Source organism: Ceratotherium simum, chromosome 8 (genome assembly GCF_057802395.1).
Source record: "Ceratotherium simum simum isolate JZ-2026a chromosome 8, ASM5780239v1, whole genome shotgun sequence".
In the NCBI taxonomy this organism is placed as follows: domain Eukaryota; kingdom Metazoa; phylum Chordata; class Mammalia; order Perissodactyla; family Rhinocerotidae; genus Ceratotherium; species Ceratotherium simum.
The window spans coordinates 16,239,872-16,264,147 of record NC_141907.1 but is presented as its reverse complement, the minus strand read 5'-3'; the positions used below and the strand labels follow the sequence as shown (position 1 = coordinate 16,264,147).

Below are 24,276 nucleotides of genomic sequence, written 5' to 3'. Positions count from 1 at the left end.
AATATTACGATCATTCCCATTTTACAAATAAGGAAACTTGACTCCAGAGGTGTTGATCGATTTCCAAAGAAAGCAGAGCCGCTAATATCTGAGTAGGCATTTAAACACTAGTATTTTACACCACCTCTCTTAGGATACAAATTAATTGATTTCATTGTCTTAAAACATGATGTAAATACATTAAAATTAGTTAAATAGAACTAAAACCCTATGGACCCTTATCCCTAGAATTAATATTTATGTAAACTTCAGTCACCAAATTATAATCTTGAGATTGCAATGGTAATTTTATGACTTACAGTCAAATTTTTAAATAGTCCCTGATGATGTGTATTCAGTGATATCTTTTTGACACGAAAACCATATACTTAAATTCATGTTTCAGAAAACACAATCACTCTCGATGAACCCTCTAGGCTTTAATTTACATATTACAGATCAGATGTTAGCAATAGCTGAGGCCCACAAATACCACATATTACGTGGGGTCACATATTATGCCAGTTTTTCTCCTTAGCATCTATCACCATATTCTCCAAATCCAAGTTGGCATACCATGAGTACTTGTTGGTGGAGACAGAAACATTTCCATTTGGGAAAGCACCCATTTAAACAAGTACACTTGAGTGAGAAAGACATTCTCACACTTGACTGCTATGACGTGAACTACACTGTGGATTTGACTCAGAGAGTCTACTCTGTGGGTTGGCAACAGCAGAAATCTGCCAATTTCTAATTTTCTCCAGCAACAAGTCTTCTACTACAGATCCCTTTGAAGTAAAAACTATCAACATAAGGCCTAGCAAAAATCTCAAATACAATCTTAATCTTCATTGGTTATATAACTTCTAAATTATAGGATTACATGTTGACTTAAAAACAAAATCAAAAGTAGGTCCTGTTCATTGTTCTTTTTTTTTCCTGGCAAGTGGTAATGGCTACTCTGAAATATGTTCAGTCTTTCATCTGTCTACTTAAAAACAAACTTTTAGTTATGTAGTAGTGATCTCTTTAAATTAAATACTCCATGTATATCTCTATTTTTTAAGTGGCAAGAACAGAGTCCCTTGGGTCCAATAATAATAAATAATTAATAAGTTATTTATCAAGTAACAAAGAACTTGGTGTTTTAATCATTGAAAGTTAACACTTTCTCTAAGTTTTATCTCTCTTACTGGTTCTTTGTTTTCAAAGATAAAGAGTCAATCTGTTCCTCTTTAGCAAAATATCAGTATTAACAATACCAATAGTGTATCCTTGCACCAAATGGTAACACATGCACACACCACCTTCTGAAGAACTTTCATCCTGTACACATGAAGCTCTTCTGCAGTCAGTCTCAGCAACAGAGATCAGCGGTAGCTAGCACGGCAGCTCCTAAATGAGTAATGATGTCGATCTGGCTGGACAACGGTAACCGTAGCAACTGTAACCTGCAATTCCTGCACAACCGCTGTCGGATTTATTGTGGCAGGGGCCAAACAGACCAAGAGTAAAATGAAGCAGGAGACTATGGCACCTGACACCTCTAGGAGCCCACACTTTAATCAGAGCTGGCAGAAATTAATTCAAGAGGAATTTTGACACAGCCTCCACTGTTGCATTCTGCTTTTATCTTTGAATACAAGACTCCTATGAGACTAAATTGACATTAGCGAACTGGGGGATTAGTTTTATATAATCACAATATTAAATTAAGGTATATTTTGCTTAGGTGGACAATGGATCATTTTGATTTTGTCTTGTCTATCAAAACCCCTCGATGTTTAGAAAACCTAAGGAGACTAAACATTTAATTAGCCAAGTTATCCTTTAAATTTAATTTGGTTCTCCATTATTCATAATGCCTTCCCAGTTCTAACTATTTGCTCATTCAAGTTACAAACCCTGAACCTGACAGAGATTTAATTCAATACATCAAACACTTACTGAGAGCTTTCTAAAGGTCAAGACTTATACTAGACCCTGGGGATATAAAAAAAAAATGTTTTCATAATACATGTATACCAGAATTCATACGCATAATCATAGAAAAAGAAAACTAAGATAATAATAATTGACAAGTATATACTAGTGTTTATATCTGGGTGGGAGATAATGAATAATATCTACTTTCCCTTTTCTGTTTTTCTGAATTGTCTAAACCTTTCTAACATGACCATGTGTTACTCTTATAACTATTAACAAACAAAAACAAAAACTAAGGCTCCTTCTATGGGAGTGGGCCAAAGGGAAATAAAGACAGCTTAATTGTATATTTGTTACGCTATGCAAATTAATTTTTACCTTAATAAAATAAAAAATTAAATTTTCCTCTAAAAAAGTCCCAATTATTATTATCATAAACAATTTTGAGAATCTGAGATCCCATCTGACAATTGTGACCTGACCAATCAAACTAAGCGGTCAAAATCTATTTGTCTCAGGTAAGTAGTCACTAAGCCACATAAAAAGAGCCCTTAGCTTTAAAAAAACTATTTATAATGTTAAATAATTGAGTGGCTCCAAAACTCACTGGGGAATAATGAATGCCACTTGTGAACCAGAAATAAAAAGTTTTTATTCAAAGAAGTAAAGAAAATGAATCACTGGGACCTATATATTTATTTTTGATTGTTAGTTTTGCTTTGTTTTGGTAAATACAAGTGAAAAATGAGTTTCTGCAACATGTTTTGGGTACTTAAACTTACGTAAGAAGTCTGAGTAAATATAGTAATACTCAAAGAAATAAACTGGAAACCACAAAGCAAATATTTATAACCAAATGCTCAACCACAGTACTACCATTGAAATTCATCTCTAATGAGCCTGGATTAGTAGTTGCAAACTCAAGTTGAAAAGTGTGAATCATTCACTGGTAAGTCTCTTTAAGGTTACATTTATCAGGAAGATTTGTATATGCTACTCATAAAGATAATTGCTACTCATAAATTTCAATCAATCATAATTGACCATTTCAAAAGTCACTGAAATCTCTGCCAGTTAACCAGCTCCAGACTGCTCTGAAAATAATTTTCTCCACTCTTATATTGATAATAAAAATGCAACCTTGGTTTTGGAGGAGGAGCAAAGGGGAGGATGGAGTATCTATGTAAGTTAAGAAAACTATGTGCTGTCTCTTTTAACCTCCAACCTGTGGCCCTTTACTTTCCTTTCCTTCTACTTACACTTTCCATCTGTCAACAAGAGCTTGTAATTTTATTACACTGTCCTGTAGTTTATGCAGAGTTGGTATTATTTTACAGAGTTCTGTTAATGGACTGGATAAATGGTAATGCTATTTAAACTAGTCTCCTGCTCCAACAAACACAGCTGCAACTGTACTACTATTTCTGAGCAAACATCTTGACCGGAACATGTAGTGCTCTCTCAACCCGTCCAAAGAGAAATTGGAGCAGACAGCAAAGGAAAAGCATATTTGGCCGCTAGCAGCAACCAACCATGTCGAATCATAATTCATATACAGTGTACCCTCTTTTCTTTTATATTACATTTAGAGTCAAAAAAAAAAGCATGTGCGCTTCTTCACCTGGCATCAAATTTTCAGCCCAGAGTCAAATGGTGATCTTTCATTACAAAAGTGCAAAGAATATCTGCATAATGTCCAGTACATCAGACTAGCTTTAATCTAAGCAAACAGTGATAAAAATCAAACACCAATGTATAAACTATATATTAAACCAGTAAACTTTTTCATTGGTTACGTATCAGGAAAAAATTGTATTAAATAAGGGTAAAAGCTACAATAAGCTAGAAAAAGAAAGAGATACTAATTAGCTTTATGCAACAATTTATAAAGAGAAAAGAAATTTTAAATTTGTTTCTTTCATGACTTCTAGATGTGTATGGCTTTGCTACATCATACAGTAGGGCAACTATGGATCACTTAAGATGTATATGCAACAACCAGCCAAATACTTTCCCTATCCCAACCTATTTTCCTTGTTATTTGTCAAAAATCCTGTATCCTTTGTTCTGTCTCTTATCCTGCTTGTGAAAGAAAGATTCATTTTTAAATGAACATTTTAAAGGACATTTTTGTATGCAGATTTGTGCACATTTTTCCATCTGTTAGAACATTTGTTTCGGGTGAGCTACTAGGCACCTGTACCATATGAAAAAAGTTTGAACTTGCATCTTTCCTCTTAGAAATTACACTAGCCAGGCAGTCAGCTTCACAAACTTTTTTTCCTTTATTTATTAAAGACTCTTAATGGTGGTTGTAATTTAATTAGTGATCACCATCATAAAAAAGTGGTCACATGTAGCTTCTAACTTATCCTCTCAAGAGAAAGATCAGTGCTAACAATCACTAACTCTAATTCAGGTGAGACAACAGTACCTCAACTCAAAAGAAGATTCCTAATGTGAGGATGCAGGAAAACATTACACCTCTATGTTTCCATGTGTATCCAGTGCCTATGTCAGATGTTAAATCCCAATCAATATTAAACATTAGGCCATCGACCTCTAACTTCAGGAACATCAAAGCATTCAAATCCCTCCTGCAATTAGTCCTATCAAACAAACAAAATTTTATCTTACATCAACGCCCAGGGGAAATCCTTTAAGCCAAAAAGGCACATCATAACTCTGAACACATTTTCGAGCTGCCCATTTTCCCATTTTTTTTAAATGCTTTTAATTTATTAGAAACTGTGGCCTTATAGTTTTATGGGTTCTGTTTCTTTTTTTTTTTTTAATTTTTTGTTTATTGCAGTAATATTGGTTTATAACATTGTAAAAATTTCAGGTGTACATCGTTGTACTTCTATTTCCGCATAGATTACATCATGTTCACCACCAAAATACTAATTACAACCCATCACCACACACATGTACTGTATTATCCCTTTCACCCTCCTCCCTCCCCCCTTCCCCTCTGGTAACCACCAATCCAATCTCTGTCCCTATGTGTTTGTTTATTGTTGTTATTATTCTTTAATTCACTTCTTAAAGATTTCAAGTCTCCTTTCATATCGCAGCTTCATAAAGTTATAAAACCATAACAAAACATAAGAGAAAAATCCCTTGGTCCACTATGTGATATTGTCAAAGAGGGCAAAATGTTCAACAGAATATAATTTGCTGAGATGGGATTCTGAACTGGATTACACCATCTGAAGCTTCCTAAGAAGGTTATTCAAGTACCTCTAGACTAAAAATCAAACATTCTTGTTCCTCAGAGATAGTGTTGAAGTTACTTCCTACATTTTCCCCTCTTCAGTTTAATAATTTTAATTCTAGATGACAGTCATTCTGTTTAAATTATATTTTCACAGCTATATAGAAAATGGACAATTTCCTAGACTGGTGTGGATTGCTTTTATACGCACACTATTAACAAGGTAGTAGTTTCACAGACCTCATTGTATAGTAGCCCTGAAGTCAATTCTTCAAAATCCACTCAATCACCAAAAATTAAAGCAGAAAGTAGAATACTATTAAAACCATCTCTGTGGCCCTTCTTAGAAACTAAGCACAAATATTTAAATATGTCAATTTATATACATACATATAATCTTTATAACAGCCTATATCCTATTTCCTTGGTAAATATAGACCCTAGAGAATTCTCGTTAAAAAGGCAGTCTCTGGGTTTCTCCTTTAGATTTTTTTTTTAATTTACTTCAATTGAGCCAATTAACCAGCAGGGAACACAAAGAAGAGAAGAAAATACTGCTCGGCGACTTTGGCTATCCTAGAGGAACAGTATCAGGAAAGACAGATTCTCAAGAGAAGATCTGGTGTGTTAGTTGGCCACACCCTTGCCTACTGGGAAAGTTCTCTCAATAGCAAGTTAAGGTACCTAACAGAGATACTGGCTACAATGGGGGGAGGGCTATAGGAAAACAGTCTTCCTACTTCTGGAATTGATAACAATACTGAACTGGTAGGCTACAAAGCCTCGGCTATAAAGTCAAGTTCGGAAAAAAGCAATCTGTTCACTTTCCCTACAAACACGAACATATGGGACGTCCCCATCACCCAGGTGGGGGCCGTGACGAGCAATTTATTCTATATATCCCAACAGTTATTTCACAACATCCGTGAACATCAATAATCATTGCTATTTATTTTCCTAACATTTTGTAGCTATCTCCCATCTGTACAAAACCACTCATGTGGCTGAAAATCTAATTTTAAAAGCTTTCAAAAATGTGTTTTCACCATTACGCATTAGGTCAGCGAACAAGCATTCCAGGGAGGAAAAACCGATTCTGACTAAAATTCACATTATGCTCCTTCCAAAGAAGTACTTCCATTAACAGCCTATGACATATTTGATACGAAACCCTTACAGTCATTCATATTGCAGAGTTTGGCATTCTGGCTTTAAAAGGAACATTTAAGAGAAAATTTACAGCCATCTTTAAATGCCTTATATTTCCAGACTAATAAACGCTATTCAAGTACAGAGACAGTATCAAAAAAGCTGACATTAAGAACCCCAACTTTACAAGAAAACATTGCCAACTTCCTCTGAAGAGGAAGTACAGTGGCAATTTTTCCCATCAGAACTTAATCAAAAGCCTCCATAAAGAAGTAAGGTAAATCTCACGATCATCACATGACCAAAAAAGAATAATACAATTACAACAACACATACATAAACCACTAAATGCTAACCAAATAACACAACTGGAGCCATGGAAAACCAATCACAAATTTCCATAAGAGAAAAAAAAAAAAGAAAGGCAAACTTTTAATCCATTAATCTGTTGGTGAATAGATTCCAGAAAAGCACAAGGAAACAGATCCAAAATACATTTAATAAAACAGAAGGTACTACCCAAAGCAACAATAACTTATTTGTGTCTACTTACAGCCTGTATAGCTTCGAAGTCCCAAGAAACAGCAACTCAGGAAACAGCTGAAGGTGATTTCTATTTAAACGCCTTTTGAGAAAAACAAAAACAAAGCGTATGTTACATAGAAAATACCCAACAATGAGACTGTGATTTGGTTGTGTCATGCCTCATCCTGTATTGCAGGAAAGAAAGAAATGACATTCAAGAGAATTCAAGCATCGCAAATCAAAAGTTGGTTACACCTTTTGTTACATGACTCTTTAAAGCAATTTTCCATTATGTTTACTCAGATGATGATTACTGGGGCCTAAACTCGAAACTCACATCCCGTGCACCATCAGTCAATCAGAATTTACGCAATGAAAAAGGATTTCTTGACTCAGATTCTGGTGTCTAGATTAGGGAAGTTCAGCATACAGCAGAAATACCACAGTAAATGGTGCCCTAAAATAATTCATACACTGTCCCAAATGGCCTAAATTTTCAGCCAAGGCATTGTGTGGACATGGAAATTTCAATTTTGTTAGCTTTTCATTTAGTTGCGGAAAAAAGTGTGAGAAAGCGTCAGCATGATTTGTCCCTATAGGCAAAATCAGAAGAAAAACAGCAAAGTTCAAACCTTAACCCACAGTTCTCGACCCCTAACTGAATTTTTACAACTAACAGCTATGGCAAAAATGTTTAAATAATGTTTTTTAAATGTTTAACTGATATTGGAATGTTTTATGAAAGAATTTGATTTCAACTGTAACGCAATTTAAGCCCTGATGCTATGTAACTAAGTTCTTTTGAACTATGCACCCTTGTCAGAAAGGCCAATTCTGGCCCCGATATACTAATATCCTGATCCTGTTCATTTTAAGTGTATAATTTAACATTTCATTAAAAATAAATGTCTATCTCTCTGCTTTTCCCAAATTTAAATAAAATGATGACAAGCTGATGCAAAACGCACACTTAAATGATTTACAAGCTGCTATAGCTCTAGAAGAGAGTAAGGAGGTCCAGAAACTAATGGCACCCTGAAGAAACAGAAGGTATTTCCTAAGTCTTAAGGATAAATGTTAAGGGGACAGGAAAAGAGGGCATATCAACCTTGACATATTTAAACGGTCATCAGGCGGAAGCAGAATTATGCTTATTTAGTGTCCTGAGGTCAGGAATGGTACTAGTGATTATAACTCTTAAGAAAGTAGATCATAAGGAAGACCTTTCTAAGAATTCAAGATATTAAGAAATGGAATGATCTGCCTTGAAAAACTCTCCACCCCTTGTCCCACATATATTCAAGCAGAGGTATGCATTTTTTTTTTTTTCCTGCAAAGGATGTAATAAAAAGAAATCCTGCATTAGACGAAAAGTTCGACCAGGTGAATTTCAGAATTTCTTCCAACTCTAAAATGCCATGAGGCAATGATGATAACCATAACTTTTGTTACATAACATACTATGAAGTTGGTCACCTACAGCAACATTTTCACTTAATAAAATGGATACTCATAAAAAAGTATGCCAAGACAATTAGGGGAAAATAGTAAAAATAGTGGTGAATGGGTGGACTTACTTCCCACTTACACTAATCTTTATGAATAAAGCACATAACAAGATTAAATTTAAAGTGAAACCAAAAGCTTTTATTTATTTTTTCTCTGTTGGGCATGATTCTGAGGAAGGAGTACTTCCAGAGTTACTATTATACAATTTTGATAAATATAATTTAATTATGACCTTGTTATATGTGTCTTTCAAAAAACAGATTACAAATATTCACAACAGTGGTAATGAGAATTTTTCTAGGGAAACAACTCTTGGAAAGACCTCCAATGTCCAAAGCGCCAATCTCCATTTCTAAAATGACAGAGATGGGCTTTCATAATCTGATCCAAACCACTGGATTAACAAGTATCACCTCTGATTCTCCAGCCACAACAAGCGTGCCCGTTCAAGCCCCCAGTGCCCACAGAGGCAGCTCTCTGTATGGAGGGCTTTTCCTTTTCTCCAAATGGTACTTTCTTGCATCCTCTGTGAAACTTGGATCCATTCTTCAAAACAATCCCCTGATTCCCCTACACAGAGTTAGTTCCTCCCTTGGCTGTGTCCCCATATCCCCATGGCATTTATAAATAAGAGTCCCTCACACTGTTTTATATTTATTCACGTTCTGATCTGTTTCCCACTATGCTGTAAGCTCTTCAAGAGTAAAGACTACACCTTTGTATTCTCTCCCTCTTCCCTGGCACTTAGTAGGTTCTTAGGAAATGTTGAATGAGAACAGACCATTCTCTTTGCATTTTAATACAGTTCAGCAAAGCCAAGCGTGCATTTTATATTCAGACAACCTTCCTCTGGCATGCTCCCTGAGATACCCGCCTTAGGTTTCACACCACTCTCCAGCTAACCAAAGCCCTGCCTCCAAACCTGCTTTCATGTATACAAGAACTTACCTATACAGCAATTACCTCCTTTCTCTCCCATCAACCTCCCTCCCCTCTGCCATTCTCAACATCTTCTAGAAGCTGGAAGGAACTCAATATGTTGAAACAAATTCAGATACATAAGTGATGGAGAGCTCCTACTAGATTTCTTGTTAATGGGTCTAATGGGTATAATCGCAGATACTGTGAGAAAGTAGATCTTTCAGATTGGGTGCAAGCTGTGTCTTTTTATCAATTATTATTTTCATATTCCCAGTGGTTCTTAATTCACTCCAAAAGTAATAGCTAACATATATTAAGCTAACTACGTGATGGTCACTGTTCCAAGATTTTTACATCAATTATCACACTCATTCTTCAGAACAACCCACGAGCAGGTATTATTGTTACTGCTGTTTTGGAGGGAGGTACACAGGTCATACAAAGTAGGGCTAGAACTTGAATTCAGGTGGGGTGACTCCAGAACATACACTCTGAATCACTCCTCTCAAAGAGGAGTCTAAACATTCCTAAACAACAATTTGCAGTAATGTAATGCCGAAATTTTCCTTTTAACCAGTCTTTCCTTGGGAAAAACATAGTTTTATACAGCCAACTTCTTAAGTATCTATGAATGAACCACCTAAAAATAAAACATCAAGTTTTACAAAAGACTAGCTCTATGTTCAGCTCACTGTTTTAAAGATCTATTTAAAATACCTAAAGTTGAGAGAAAAATGAAAACATATATAAAATATTTTTCTCTGAATTCAAGTCGTTTATCATTATTTCATGAAAATTATTATGAATGATCTTAATATGTCTAAACCAACCATGCATATAAGACAAGGTAGTACTATGCAAAAAAGGGCAGATAATAGATGATATGGTAACATGCATAGAAAAACAGTAGGACCATGCTTTTTTTCTTTAAAAGAGTATCAATACACTTTTGGTCCCTGTTTTTCTATTCTTTCTTCCACCAGTACTAAGAAGAAATGGAAGTATAAACATTAAAATAAAAAGTGAAACTCTTCCAAAATATTCATTGAAGGAAAAAATGTAAAAGCAGGGGTTCTTGTACAATGACCAGAAATCAAATCCTTAAAGTAAAGAGGATATTTTTTCAAATCCAGAATTACTTTAAAGACTATTAAGGTGTATAACAATTTCTAAATAGAGGTGAAGAAAAAGTAACCTAGTTTCTTTTAATGCCACAGAATACTTCTTAGTGGCTTGAAGATCATAATATGATAATAATTCTAATGTAAATGAGTTTAAAAACTTAAAATCTGAAGGTCTCAGAACAGGAAAACATCATGTCATGAATTAAGGGTATCTCAGAGGAGGATTTATGGGGGCCAGCACAAATTAGCTCCATTAAGCAGACCAGGTGGGTTAGTTACCTATTGTTCCAAGCGAGTATTCTCGTGTCAAAGGAGAGATAACAGCGATTTGGTGACATCAGCTCTTGTGTCATCACCAGCTAGATGGAATCTGCCTACAAGATCTCAGGCTTGCTTGAGAATTCTCTGGATGGTAATGCATGATTTCAGAAAGGTGTGTAATGTGTGCCTCTGAAACACTTTTTCTTAGGGCAAAGATGAGAGGGATCTCAGTAACTATTTCCTCTGTGCTACAGGCTATTTTTGAGCATGACCTTCAGTGGGGTGAATGATCTTTCTGTATCACACAAAACACCACTGGCCTCTGAAGTGCTGATTCTTAACGACCTCAATTTGAAGGGCAGCCTAAGCATTCTTGACAAGCATTGTTTCAAATTATTATCTGCCAGCTGCTCTTGTAATTCATCCATTGGTAAAGGTTATAGTCTCTTTATTTTTTCAACTTTCACCTCAATTCAATGAATATTTGCAACCTTCACCCCAATCCAAAATGTAAAATGAAAACAATTTTACCAAAGCCAGTGAAAAATTTACGCCTCATATTTAACCTCTCATTGTAAATGTAACACATTTTAGCAGTGTGCCTGGTCTCTACCAAGCATTCGATGAATGCTGCCTTAATGAGTCTATCATTTACAATCTTCTGTTTCTCATATATAAATGCCTTCTCCTTGGGTAAATTTCCACTTGTCTTTTTTAGATGTCTTTATACTAACATTTTTAAAGGAAAGATTTTAACATTTATGAAGTCTTACATGAGTGAAATAAAGTTTATATTTTCAGAAGTGATATCAACAATTTCATCCTTTATATTTCATGGCAGAGAGATAAAAACTTATTAGGAAAAATGTTGCTTTCTCTTCACTCCCCTTACTTCTTGGTATTTCTCTACATATTCAGAGCAATTATAAAAAACACTCTGAAACAAAACTTGAAGGAGGTTTTGTACATTCTTCATATCTCTTCTACTAATCATATGCTATTAAAAGCAGAAAATCAGTGAAATTGATAGTAAATAAGAAGGTACAAAAGTCAAATTTATTATTTACACATTTTATTAGATCAATAAGATAAAATAATTCCTAAATTGAGCTTTTGAAAAATAGGAGATGCTGAAATGCATAATAATAGTTTAAGTGCCAACTATGTACCAAGCATTTTGTGAAACTACGTACGCTATCTTTCTTAAATCACGTACTGCCGCTATTAGATATAATAATTAGCTCTGTTCTAAAGACGAAGAAACTGAGGTTTGTAAAGACGAAGCAATTTGACCAAGATCTCACAGTGGAATTGAAACCAAGTGTTTTCTGATGAGATTCTTATCTAATGTTTCTGATTTTAAAAGGGAGGATAGGAGTTTGTATCTGTTTAGAAAACATAATCAACGGTACAACAGATGAGTATTTGCCACATTCCATAGGACACCAGGCAACAGCATATACAAGTACAAAGTGCCTAAGCAGAGGGGAGTCTAGGTTATCTGCACCCTTCGCTCCCTGCCAGAACCTAGAACAGCAGCACACAGCCAGAGCGCCAGAACCTTCCACTTGCATCCAGAGTGGATGGACGCTACACAAAGAGGATAATCAAATAATTTTTTGTAAATGTTATCTTAAAGCAATATTCTAATGCATTAATACCAAATAAGCCCTGCTTTTACCAAACTTTCATTCTGAAAGCGTTTTCACCCACATTCCTTCCAGTCCAGCAGACATAAATTGCTTTGAAAAAAGATAAGAACTATATATGTATATATATATATACATATAAATGTCCCAGCAGAAAAGTCTTTCATTCCATGTAAAGTTGTGAAATTCAGTCTAGAAGGCATAATTCAAGCAGAAAGGTATCCAACAGGAATGAAAGACAGAATTCAACCTAAAATATTTGACATTCGCTGCTTCCACAAATACATTGTAACAGTGTAAACTAAACTACCCATTTCGGGGGAGGTATAAAGCACACAGCATCCAGCAAACACTGTCACAAAGGATGAGCCCAAAACAGATGTGGGAAAAATAAACAGCCTTGCTGCTTCAGAATTTATAAAACGGTCCACAAAGAGCAAACAGGCCTTCTCACCACTGTTCAACTTCAAGGCCATAAAAACGTTACATGAGAAACCCTCTCTGATGGATTCAATGTTCTGCTAAACTTCTAATAGTGCACATGAATTAAAGGCTTATATGACCATAGTCAGTAAATATAATTTCAAAAAGTTCAATATTGCTTATAAACAGGTGAGAACAACTGACATCTAATGGATATCACAATTTAAGTGATATACACTTGGTCATCTGGCGCATTTTTATGTCACACAGTATACATACTTGGCCTCTGCTACTAAGTTTGATATGTTCTTTAGAGCCTTTCCCAAGAAAATAGCTGTAGTGATTTTAAAGTTGGGAGTAAAGACGCCAGAGAACAATTCTTCTGAGATGAGCTTGCATTCTTTTCCGAGGAGATTAGCACTGTTAGTTTGTCCTTACTTTCAGAAAAGGAATGTGTTATGTGTTGCCCACAAACTTATAGGATTAGTCAGAAAAGGGGTTCTCCGCATCCTTGATGAACAGGGGGTAAGTGGTGCCTTCCTTCAGACCTGTTCCACAACATATTCTCTACTTGAACTCATGGGTAGCGCCCTACAACAAAACTCCTCGAGCACCTGTAGTACCTCAGCCTCACACTAGCCATCACATGCTTATGAATGGTGTGTGCACGCTGGAGAACGAATTCAGCACCACCTTACAAAACAATAATGTGCCTTTTAGATATACTTTCAGGAAAGTGAGATACTTAGTCAAATTTAGTCTCCACTGTAAAGGGATTTAGACTTTTCTAAATTAAAATGAGTATTTTCTGGGCCGGCCCTGTGGCTTATCGGTTAAGTGCACGCGCTCCGCTACTGGCGGCCCGGGTTCGGATACTGGGTGCGCACCTACACACCGCTTCTCCGGCCATGCTGAGGCTGCGTCCCACATACAGTAACTAGAAGTATGTGCAACTACTACATACAACTATCTACTGGGGCATTGGGGGAAAAAAAACGAGGAGGATTGGCAGTAGATATTAGCTCAGAGCTGGTCTTCCTCAGCAAAAAGAGGAGGATTAGCATGGATGTTAGCTCAGGGCTGATCTTCCTCACCAAAAAAAAAAAAAATAAATGAGTATTTTCTTTATATCAACTTGGTAGAAGCTTCACGACATCCAAGTCAACAGGTTTATTTTCCAGGCATCACCATAATATTTCAGGACTCATTTTTCAAGCAAAAATGAATATTAAATGACAAAGTTAGCAGGAAAAATGTAATTTCAAATCCAAAGATACTAAAACTTGGAGAGTTTAAGGCAATATCTGCCTTAAAAGAATACTTTTACATGTTATTGGTAGGAAAAGAAGAACAGTCCAAGCCCTTGTCTTTATCACTTTTTCAATTTCCTTATTATAAGGGTATAAGATAATTGTAAAGTTAATGCAAAGCCTAATACTCAAGATAATCTATGGTATGCTATTGGTTCTCATTACCATAAGCTAGGCTATTTTGCACACAAGCATTTCACTGCATTTAAGACAAAATGTTCTAAAATATTTTTGACAAGCCTAAAAAATTTCAAAAACTTTCTCATTCTCTTTAATTTGTGTTATCAAGAACTGGCAAAAGCATATGATTTTCCCTAGTGAAACACTGAAGTGGCCTGGGTCTCCTTAAAAGGTCATAAAATAGAACTTCAATGACTGCAGCATAACCCCATAAACTCTGAGTGAACAACAGAACTGTAGAACAGCCCACAGAAGTCCTGAGTCCCAATGTGATCTTTTTTAACCCTCTAAGACATTATGCACCAGCCAAGAAGTACCTTGAATTAATAATTTTGCATGGATCCTTTATTGCAGATATACACAGGTATCATCTGTGAAGTATAAAAAAGAACTATACTTCCTAAACATTCCAATTTTTTACTGGAGCTTATTGGTAGTTTGTTTGGTCTTAATTAATTCCCATTGAATTAACTAGTCATTTAACTACAATAGATTTCTTTTGAACTTTTTGATTAAATGATATGAGACCTGCTAATACAATCTACATGAGGCACATTCTCAAGGCTTCATTTTCATCCCAGATAAGCAGGTACTACTGGCATCACAGACCTGCACATGCTAGGTCTGGGAGTATAGGAGCAAACTGTCAAAACAGGAAGTAATGTGCGCTCCTGGTGTGTACGCACTATGAAAACTTATTCCTTTTACAGTGATTCATAACCACACTCCGATGATGACCATGTCATCTGATGTTGCCTTCTATACAACAGAAAGAAGGGGGTGAGAGGAGAGGGAGGGAGGGAGGCAGTAGGACAGGGAAGGAAGAAAGTAGAGGAAGCGGGGGTTGGATCTTAATATCCATCTACTTCTTGACATTTTGACTCATAACCTTGTATTTCATTGATTCTTTAAAGTGGAAAAAATATCTTTCTTTCATAGCTACAATGCTTTGATTCACAAATAATGACTTTCTCGTTCTATGCTAAAATCAAATTCAACCTAACAACATGACCCTGTTTCTTACAGATTAAAAGTTGGATTTCTAAAAAAGCACAGATCTTATCTTGTGTTTTCAGATTTGTCCTCTTTAGATCAAGTTAAAACTCTAGCAACATAAAATAAAAAGAAAAAACATAATCTTGAAATATTCACAAATATTATTTGGAATTGTTTTGATTTTATCATTTTAAAATGACAAAAAAACAGAATCATAAATTTCACACAAATAAAATTAATGTTTTTATTTTTTGTTCTTCACACAAGAATGAAAATTGTTACTACAATACTATATGAATGGCATTTAAAACATAAACCTGCATTTAATACCTTTTCATAATTTAGAGTTTGAATTTAAAAATTCACATCTAAATTGCTAAAAATCATATAAGCTCACACACCACATAATTACTTAAAAGTTAATTCATTAATTACTTCCTGTTTCTTACATTAACTCTTGAAGTTTTGGGAGGAAAAAAAGGCAATTTTTGTGATGTTAATGACACCATCTACTAAAATAAGAATATATGCCACAGGCCATAGTAATTCAATTATGGAACTCTCCGGGTAGCTTTTTTATTTTTATTTTTTAAATAATATACTGAACAAAATTTAAAATAGTTTGTTTCACAATAACTTGATGCATTCTTTCGCAAAACTGCCTTGCCATTTAATGTATTTAAAAAAAATAAATATTTGAAAAGTGTATCCACAGAGTTCCTAAGAAATGGTTTTAAATTCCAGAGTCCCAAGGAGATGAATTGGCTGTCAGATAACAATGTGCTTCCATCAGATGGACTTGGCAGTTGTAAACAAAAGGAATTTTCTCAGCTTTTCCTCACAAATATGAAATATTTGCTCTCAGCCAACAGCTGGGGTGATTTAAAGAAGTCCTGCATATATATTAGTTTTCATTCAAAATTACAAATTTTCGTCCCACTCTGAAACATTTGACTGCATGTTAGTAGAACAGAAAATTGTTCTGAGATGAAGTGACATTCCCAGCAGAAGTAAAAGTCAAAAAATAGTACCTGCTTACAACTCTAATCAAACTTCAGATCTTAAGGCATCTGGTTAATAATTTTTAGGAAAAGTTAATTTATTCAAGATGAAAGTTCAAATGATACTCCAAAGCGGCTTGAAAAATAATGAGCAAGTTCATTTTGTTCTAGTGTTTCCGAAAATATTTAAAACTACAATATAACCAAAATAGAGACTACGTGAAAAGCCACTGAAATTCCTTCAATGATTTGAAAGTTGTTTAAGAAATAAAATATATATATGTTTCCATGTGATAATTAAAAGTTATTCATGAAAAAACTGTTAATGTTCAAATGATAATTTTAAATTATCTATTCATCTTACCAAACATGAAACTATATTGATACTATTTTTTTAAATGGATGAGCTAAAAATACCTTTGCAAGGTACTCACTAGGAATTAACTATTCACGAAAGCCTATGAAGGAGATAAAAGAATACATACTTTCAGAGTATTTCTATATATTAAGAGATAGGTTATGAACTTATGAACTTAACCAAATGTTTTACCTGTTTTTATCCCCCCCCAAAACTAGCTCGAAATAGTGATTTTAAGTTTATTTTCAATTCCACAATTATATTTCCTATATTGTAATATTTATCATGGACCAAATTTTATAGTAAAATAAATTAGACATCTCTGTGTTTAATTTTACTTGAAGTGATAAAAATGTAGCCTATATGTTTACAAATGTCTTAAGAAGCTAACAAGCTGTTTTTCTATTTACAATTACACAAAATTAACTTCCACCCTTGGGCCCAGTGAATCGGAATATGTGCTACACATAAAATGAACTTCATATTTCCTTATTTTAAATAAAATTTTTATTTTTACCTAAAGTGCCTATTAAAACAGACATGGAAACGTATTAAAATAATTGTTGCTACTTTTAATAGAGCTGTTATTTGCCCTTGAAATGCAAACCTACTAAACTTGAATTATCAAGACATATGAGATATGGAATTCATATCTCAAATTACAAAGTGTGTAATTTATCCTAATTTTGTCAGACAGAGGTTTTGTCTTTTGTAGATATATACACTGTACACATAGAATAATAATGGCCCTCAAGTAATATATATCAATCCAAAAGATTTTGTGTCTGAAAAAATAAAAATGTATTTTAAAGTCTGAAGTCCACATTTGATCTTCTTGTAAAAAAAGAATTCATGTTAAAATGACCACGCTTTGATAACATAATTCTTACTTCTATTTCTACTAATCTTTAAATTCTTTTTCCAGCAGAAATATTTAGAAAGCTTCTATAAAATAATGAAGTAAAATTTTGAATAGCAGTTATTAACAATGTTCACCATAAGTGTTAAATATCAGAAAGCAAATCTTTATCACTAAGAATTTAAAATATTTCTTCAAAGTCACTAATGACACACAAAGCAACAGCATGGAAGTTAAAATAACTATTAGCAAAACTTTTCCATAATGAACCATAAATGCAAATAAAATTACCAGCTTTCTTCCTACTAAGCAAAGAAAACAAACTAAATGAACAATAAGAAAAATATATACATCTCTAAGTACCAAAGCAATGTTTATCAGAGACGTAAATGGCTCAGGAAATAATTCTGTATTTTTTAACTTTATTACAAGTTGGTACTATTTTTGTAAAAATTCTATAATTTCCAATTGTAAATTAGTCTAAAAACCACTTATTCAACCTTTTGCTTCTGTAAACTTTTGAAGAGTAAGACATGAAATTGAAAACACGGTCCTTGAAACTCAAGTATTTTTAAAAATACAGTTATGTCGTCATAAGTTTGGAATTGGAAATACTTACAGTCTCTCCAGTTCTTTAAGATCCTGGAATGCTCCTCTTTCAATGGTGCTAATCTTATTCTCCATGAGCTGACTGAAATGCAAAGTATAACAGGAGTCTTAATGTTACCATTCACCATCTGAATAAGTTTCAATTCAGCAACTGAAAATGTGTAACCTCTTTCCCTTTATAAAGTTAAATATTGGTCTGGTTTGAGGTTCGATATCAAATTTAGTGATGATATATGAAATAGAGAGGAGAAATAGCAGCGATATCATAAAACTTTCATAGAAAATACTAATGCAGTTTCTCACAACATCTACTAGTCAAAACTAAACCTTAAACTACAGTATATGCTAAAGAGCAATACACGACACTGCAGCTTTGATGGCTGTTTTTTGTAAACTGATTTTCAAGTGAATTCTGAACTGAACGAATCAATATACAGTAATTCATCATACACATACTTCAGTTCACTTACGGATATACATCAGAAATTGGAAGAATTCATAATGGCCAAAATGTGTCTTTTAAAAGATGAACAGTAACACACAGTGATCATAAGTATATGTTCACTGAAATGTAAATATTTACAAATCTGTGGGTAAAAACAATTTTAATTACTTTGAATCTCAAATGATGGTTCACCCACAACTAATTTAACCCACTAATTAAAGAAGACATCACATTGCAACAATTTTATAAAAGCTACAAAGATATAAAATACAAGAAACAATTTAAAATATGATCAACATGTTTTTATAGAGAAACATTTCCCACCAAAAACTCTGTGAAAAGCTAGATTGCTTGATTTTAATGTTAGAAATTATACCTATATAAGTTTTATATACCTATATAAATGTTGTTTGCTAGAAAAGTCTGAACATTTTTATACTAGTAATAATAAAATGCATACCCACTTAAATTCTTTCTAGTTAATCTCAAATCCTAAAAGTGTATCAAATGTCTCACATTACTTATTCATATTGTGAAAGCAATTATTCTACATTTTTATATGCATAAGGCACTTAGGATATGGTATAGCAAACATTTGAGGTCATTTCTATAATATTGTTTCTATGGCCTGCATCCAATCTTAAAATCCTGAATTCTTATTAAAAGTTGTAGTACAATGATAAACAAAAAAAGGAAACCAAGACTTTTAAAGTTTTATGTGTCTGTCATTGGCATAGTTTTTAAAACTGAGATTCAAAATACGCAACCTCAAAAAACAAAAGAAAATTTTTCAAAACACAGATGAAGAACATACTTACAGAACTCTTAAGTGTCTAAGACCAGCAAAATCTGTCTTGGTAATCCTTGTGATGTTATTTCCATTCAAATCCCTAAGAGAAAACAAATAAGAAAATGAAAGTTCCATTTTATTTCTATCACTATCTGGTTAAACAAAGAAAAATTTAAACTAAATAAGAACTTTAAAGATCAGTCCCAATTACTAACATAGTTTACAAAGTAAGAGAGACAGAAGAAAGCGACTTTTGAAAGAAATTTTTTTAAATGATTCTTAATTAGTTTAGAGTCCATGCTTGCTGGCATATGACAAGAAAATGAGGTGATTATGTTACTACGAAAAGTTCTCTTCTGTGTGTGTATGGGAGTGCTTTCAATTTTTGCTTTTATGATGGATGTGTACACTAATTTCACAGGTATTCTGCTATTAACTGTTATTGTTAGGCACATTCACTCCCAAAAAGTTCCCTTCAGGAAGTCAGATGAACAATTTTCTGATACTATTCTGGAAGAAATTTTAAAAATTCAGAACCCTAACTTTAGGTGGCATAGTGACTCAATTTCCTAAGGCAAAGAAAAAAGTCAGAGTGCCACCAAAAGAAGTGCACTTCAAAGACACGCATTTATAGGCCTCTACCTTCCAACAATTCTATGTTTGTATGAAAAAACTTTTCATTTGCAGCTCAGGGCATCCCGCTGTGACTGTAAAGTGAAAACTACTAGCGGGGTTAAGAATGGAAATAGTATTCAGTCTCTGACATTTTTGTTCAGATTTCAGCACCACGTTTCCTTCAACAGTCACAACCCCTTCTCTGGCATCTTAGGTCAAGATCTAAACTTGCCCTGGTTCCAATCATTTCAAGTAAAACCAGGCTTTGCTGCGGTTTGAACGCTCTCCTTCATGGAAGTAAGTTTTCTCTTACCTTGATTTTGAAACATCGTGTTTGAAATCTGTATTAAATGCGTTTATTTTGTCAATGGTAGAATTTTATAAGCCGGAACTGAGTAAACTATTTTCTGAAAACTCTTTATAGATCCCTCATAGGGAAAAAAATTGTTTTCAAGGACCTGAAACTCAATTGCTATTTTGTCCCGAGCACATTCCCTTTCTGTTGAGTAAGACATGTTAGTGCTTAAACTTTACGCTGTTCTGAATTGCATCAAATGACAAGTGCTAAAACAGAATTCTGCATTGCCTTCTCTCCAAGCCCCTTTCCACGTCGAGCCAAGTACCATCAAGTCGTTGCTACAATTGCTGGGGTCTTTTACCAGCTATTTGACATAACTGCAATCCCTACCCCCACGCAAGACAAACGTGGTGGATCACATTTTGACAAGACACCCTTGGTAGGGCCCCAACTTGCCCAGCGCTGCGGGCCTGGGGAGGAGGGAGGAGGAGCAGTGGGGGGTGGCCCATTTAGGTTGGGGGTGGGGGAGCCATTTGCAAAGGAAGAAAGGGCCCAATGCTGGCCTTTAAACTTAGGGCGAGGGAAATGGGTTAGATAAGAAGGGCGACCCAAGGCGCTGCGGGCCGCGCGGGTGTAGACGTGAGAGTCCGAGCGGGTCTACTCCGCGGCCCGCAACCCTCACACCCCGGGGGCGCAGAGGCCGCGGGAGCTGAGTGGGGGAACGTCGGCCTGGCCCACGCGCCACGGCGAGCGGAGCGCGCCCAGGGGCTCGGGCAGCGCGGGCGGGGCCTCGCGTTCACAAAGAGAACGGCCTCCATGCTCCACTTCCCTGAACTCGCGCAGCGCCCCACCAGGAGCGCGTGGGCCGTCAACGCCGGGCTGCGATTACTTCTTCATTAGAGACTCGCAGAGACAGGGAGGCGGGGATGTCTGCGGGCAGCAGAGCGCGAAGAGGGGAAGGAGAGGGAGCTGCTGCCACGTGAAGAGGCGCAGAAGCTGCCAGAAAGGTGGACGGGGGCACTGGGGCTCTTCAGGAAGGGCCGGAGGGGGCAGCCGAGGGCCGCGGGGTCGCCGAAGCAGTCAGACCCGACTCGGCGAGTTGCGGTTGAAGAGCCAGCCCTAACTTCGCCTAGACGTTGGGACGCGGTCCTCTGCATGCGCCCGCTTGGACAGGTCCCGTGGGGCCCGCCGCCGCCGCCTCCCCGGGGAAGTGGGGGGCTGGGGGAAGAGTCGCGGGGGGCTGCGCGCGGGCATCGCGGGAGCTGCCGCCGCCCTGGGGCATCCTTCCCTCCGCGGCCTGTAGAAGCGCCCCCGGGCGGACCCAGCCGCCCCAGACCCCTTCTCCCCTCCCTCCGTCCCCAGGAGGGCGACACAAAGCCGGGAAGCGGAGGTTCCTCTCTTTTGAGTTTCCTCGCCAACCCCCCCCCCCGCGACACCCCGCGGCGACTAGAGCGAGGACTCGGCCCTGCAACCGACCCGCGAGGGTTGGCAACCGACCCGCGAGGGTTGGCAACCACAAGGTGACTCGGTTTACGGAGTCTGGGGAACAAAGTCGGTCTTCCTGCCCCGGGCATCCACGAGTACTTGTCCCCATCTCCCCGGTTTCCCAGCCCCAGCGAACTCGCCCTCACGGGGCTGCGAGTGGCAGGACGAGGGCGGGAGGAAGGCGCCAAGCGCAGCTGCCAGCGGGCCCGCCCCTCCTGGGTAGTGGCCCCTCCCTGGGCAGCGCCCTCCCGTCCTTCGCCCTCCCAGAGAGTTCAAGCCCAGATGTGCGTGCAGGAGAGCTGGTGAGGACTGCCCCAGGCACAGGACCCTGTGCCGCTTGGTCCCTGCAGCCTCAATGCAGGGGGTGCGCGACCCCGATGAGGGGGAGAGGGAGGAAGAACTCATACTCACAGTCTCTCAGTGTTGCGGGGAATATTCCGGGGCACGCTGCGCAGCGCCAGCCCGTGACAGTCCACTGTGCTGCCCGAGCAGGAGCACTGCGCCGGGCACGCCTGCGACGCCACCTCGTTCAGGATCACCAGCACTAACCCCAGCGAGAGGGACAGCGTCAGCCAGCCGTCGCCGCGCATCTTCCCCCGCCGCCTCCTCGCTCGCCGGCGCCGGGGGTTACTCTTTAGCTCGTTGCTCCGCGCGAACCGCGCTGTGTCTTCAGGCCCAGTGCCTGGCGCGGGGCTAGCAACCCAGAGTATCCGAGTAAATGTGCACAAAATAATAGGGAAGTAACAGTAATAATATTCAGGGCAGTAGAGCTGACACAGGTACACGCCTCCCGCCTCCCCTCCACCCTCCTCCAGCAAGTCAGGCGCTCCTCGGGCAACTTTAGGTCCTGAAGATCAACGGCCAAGGCTGCAAAGAGACCCCAGAGCAGCCGGGAGGAGATCACGCGTCGTCTGTCTCGCAAAGATCAACTTGGCGGTAAAAGAGCTGGGGCTCCCAACGGCCGTGAAGATGCAGGGGCCAGTTGCAAGGGGAAGGAGGGTGCTCCGATTCCACGGACCTCCTCTGCAAATCCGATTCCAGGGGGGAGTACGAGACAGAAGAGGGGTGCTCAATAGAAATGGTGGCCTCGATCAAAGTGGGCTCTCTGAAGCTAGAAGGCGCAGGAGCCTCGCGGGCCGGGAGCGGAGCGCGCCGGACGACTGAGCATGGCGCGCGGGGGCGCACGGGGCGGGCGCGCAGCCCGGGGGGCGCGGGGCGGCGCTGCGGGGCTCCTGGCGCGGCTCACTCACGCCGCCTCCCCCCGGCCTGCGGCTCCTCCGCAGCCGGGACCGGTCCTCGCCGTCTCCCGACAGCCGAGGGAGGTTTGCAAACACACATGCACTTCGCTGAAGGATGTCTCAGCAATCCCGCCTCCCGCCTGGCGTCCTTGGCGACGCTCCGCACCAGGACCTTCCCCGAGGTCACGCAGGAAAAACAAAAGGGCAATCGGGCCGCCGCAGCCGGCAGGAATATCCACTAGTCACGACCCTGGCAGAAAAAATCCAAGAGGCCAAGTTGAGGACGAGAGCTCCTGCAAGGACTGAGTGGGGTCTGGCTGGTAGACAGGCCGGAAGAAGTGGAAAGGCCAAGGTGGAGGTGTCTGCTCCCCGAGTCCTCCCGGGGTATCCTGGGGGGTGGCGAGCGGTGGCAGTTGGGCCGGTGGAATCCGCTACTCCGAGGAGAGCCAAGAGGCAGCTGAATGGCAGTCCTGTGTGCGAGCGGGTGTCAGCCCCTCTCGTCTCCCGGATACGCCACAGCTCCGCAGGAGACACCTGATGGCAAAGGTGGAAGAAACCAGAGCGGGCTCCTGGGTGGGCGCAGCCCCTCGACCGCCCCTGGACAGCCGCCCGCAAGTGGGTCCTCCTTCTCAAAGTGCAGGAACTTTTCCCAGGCTTTGAATCCTGTCCCCCACGGTCACCATGGGAGTCCTCCCGCCGACGTCGGGACGCCGCCCGGCTCCTGGCGCTGCACCTGACTCGGCGGCCGCAGTCCCGAGCAGCCCGTCTCCTTCTAGTCCCTTCCCCTCTCCCGGTAGCTTTCCGCGCCTCCTTCTCCGGGGAGGGAAGTGGGGGAGAGGGAACGCGGCGACGGGGAGCGGGGACTCGGTGGCTCTGCTGGCTCCCGAGCTCCTGGCAAGTGTCTAAACAATAGGACGGACGCAGCAGCCCTAGTCTCGCTCGGCTGCGGGAAGGTGGGTTGTTGTTGTTAACTGGAGTTGTTCGCTCGGGCTCCCTGGCGCTGAGCGCAGCCGAACAAAAACCCGGCCCGCGCCTCCGGAGCCGGCTGCGGGCCCCCGGACGCTCCCCTTTCTCCTCAGCACTCCCGCCGTGCCCGGAAAGCTCGGCAGCTCCCGCCCGCGCCCGGGAGCCACGGCGCTCCCATCACTCGCCGCTGCTGCCGCCGCCGCCGCCTTTTTTTAACCACCGTCTGCGGCAGCCACCACTGCCACCACCGCCGCCGCCAGCCTCCGCCGTCCGCGCGCTCCCCAAATAAATAACCCCAAGTCAGAAGTTAAGCCGGCGCCGGCCTTATATACCCAGCGGAGCCCCCACCCCCTCGGCCCCGCCCCGCGCGGCCGGGCGCCGCCCACTGGCTGCGCGCGGGGAGCCCGCACCTCGCCGGGGAGAGGTGAGGCCGGGGCTGC

General features: G+C 39.3%; 1 protein-coding gene across 2 annotated transcripts in view; it reads right to left on the bottom strand.

Moving 5' to 3' along the window:
- The window catches only part of SLIT2 (slit guidance ligand 2), a 359,630-nt gene extending 337,026 nt beyond the window's left edge, over positions 1-22,604 (bottom strand). For both annotated transcript variants that reach the window (XM_004432303.3, XM_004432305.3), the window contains exons 1-4: positions 22,044-22,604; positions 19,263-19,334; positions 18,010-18,081; positions 6,828-6,899 (exon numbers count right to left, since the gene is read on the bottom strand). In XM_004432303.3, coding sequence (XP_004432360.1) covers positions 6,828-6,899; positions 18,010-18,081; positions 19,263-19,334; positions 22,044-22,222 — 395 coding nt within the window. In that variant the 5' untranslated portion in view covers positions 22,223-22,604. The remainder of the gene's footprint in view (positions 1-6,827; positions 6,900-18,009; positions 18,082-19,262; positions 19,335-22,043) is intronic.
- Positions 22,605-24,276: the final 1,672 nt, after the last annotated feature.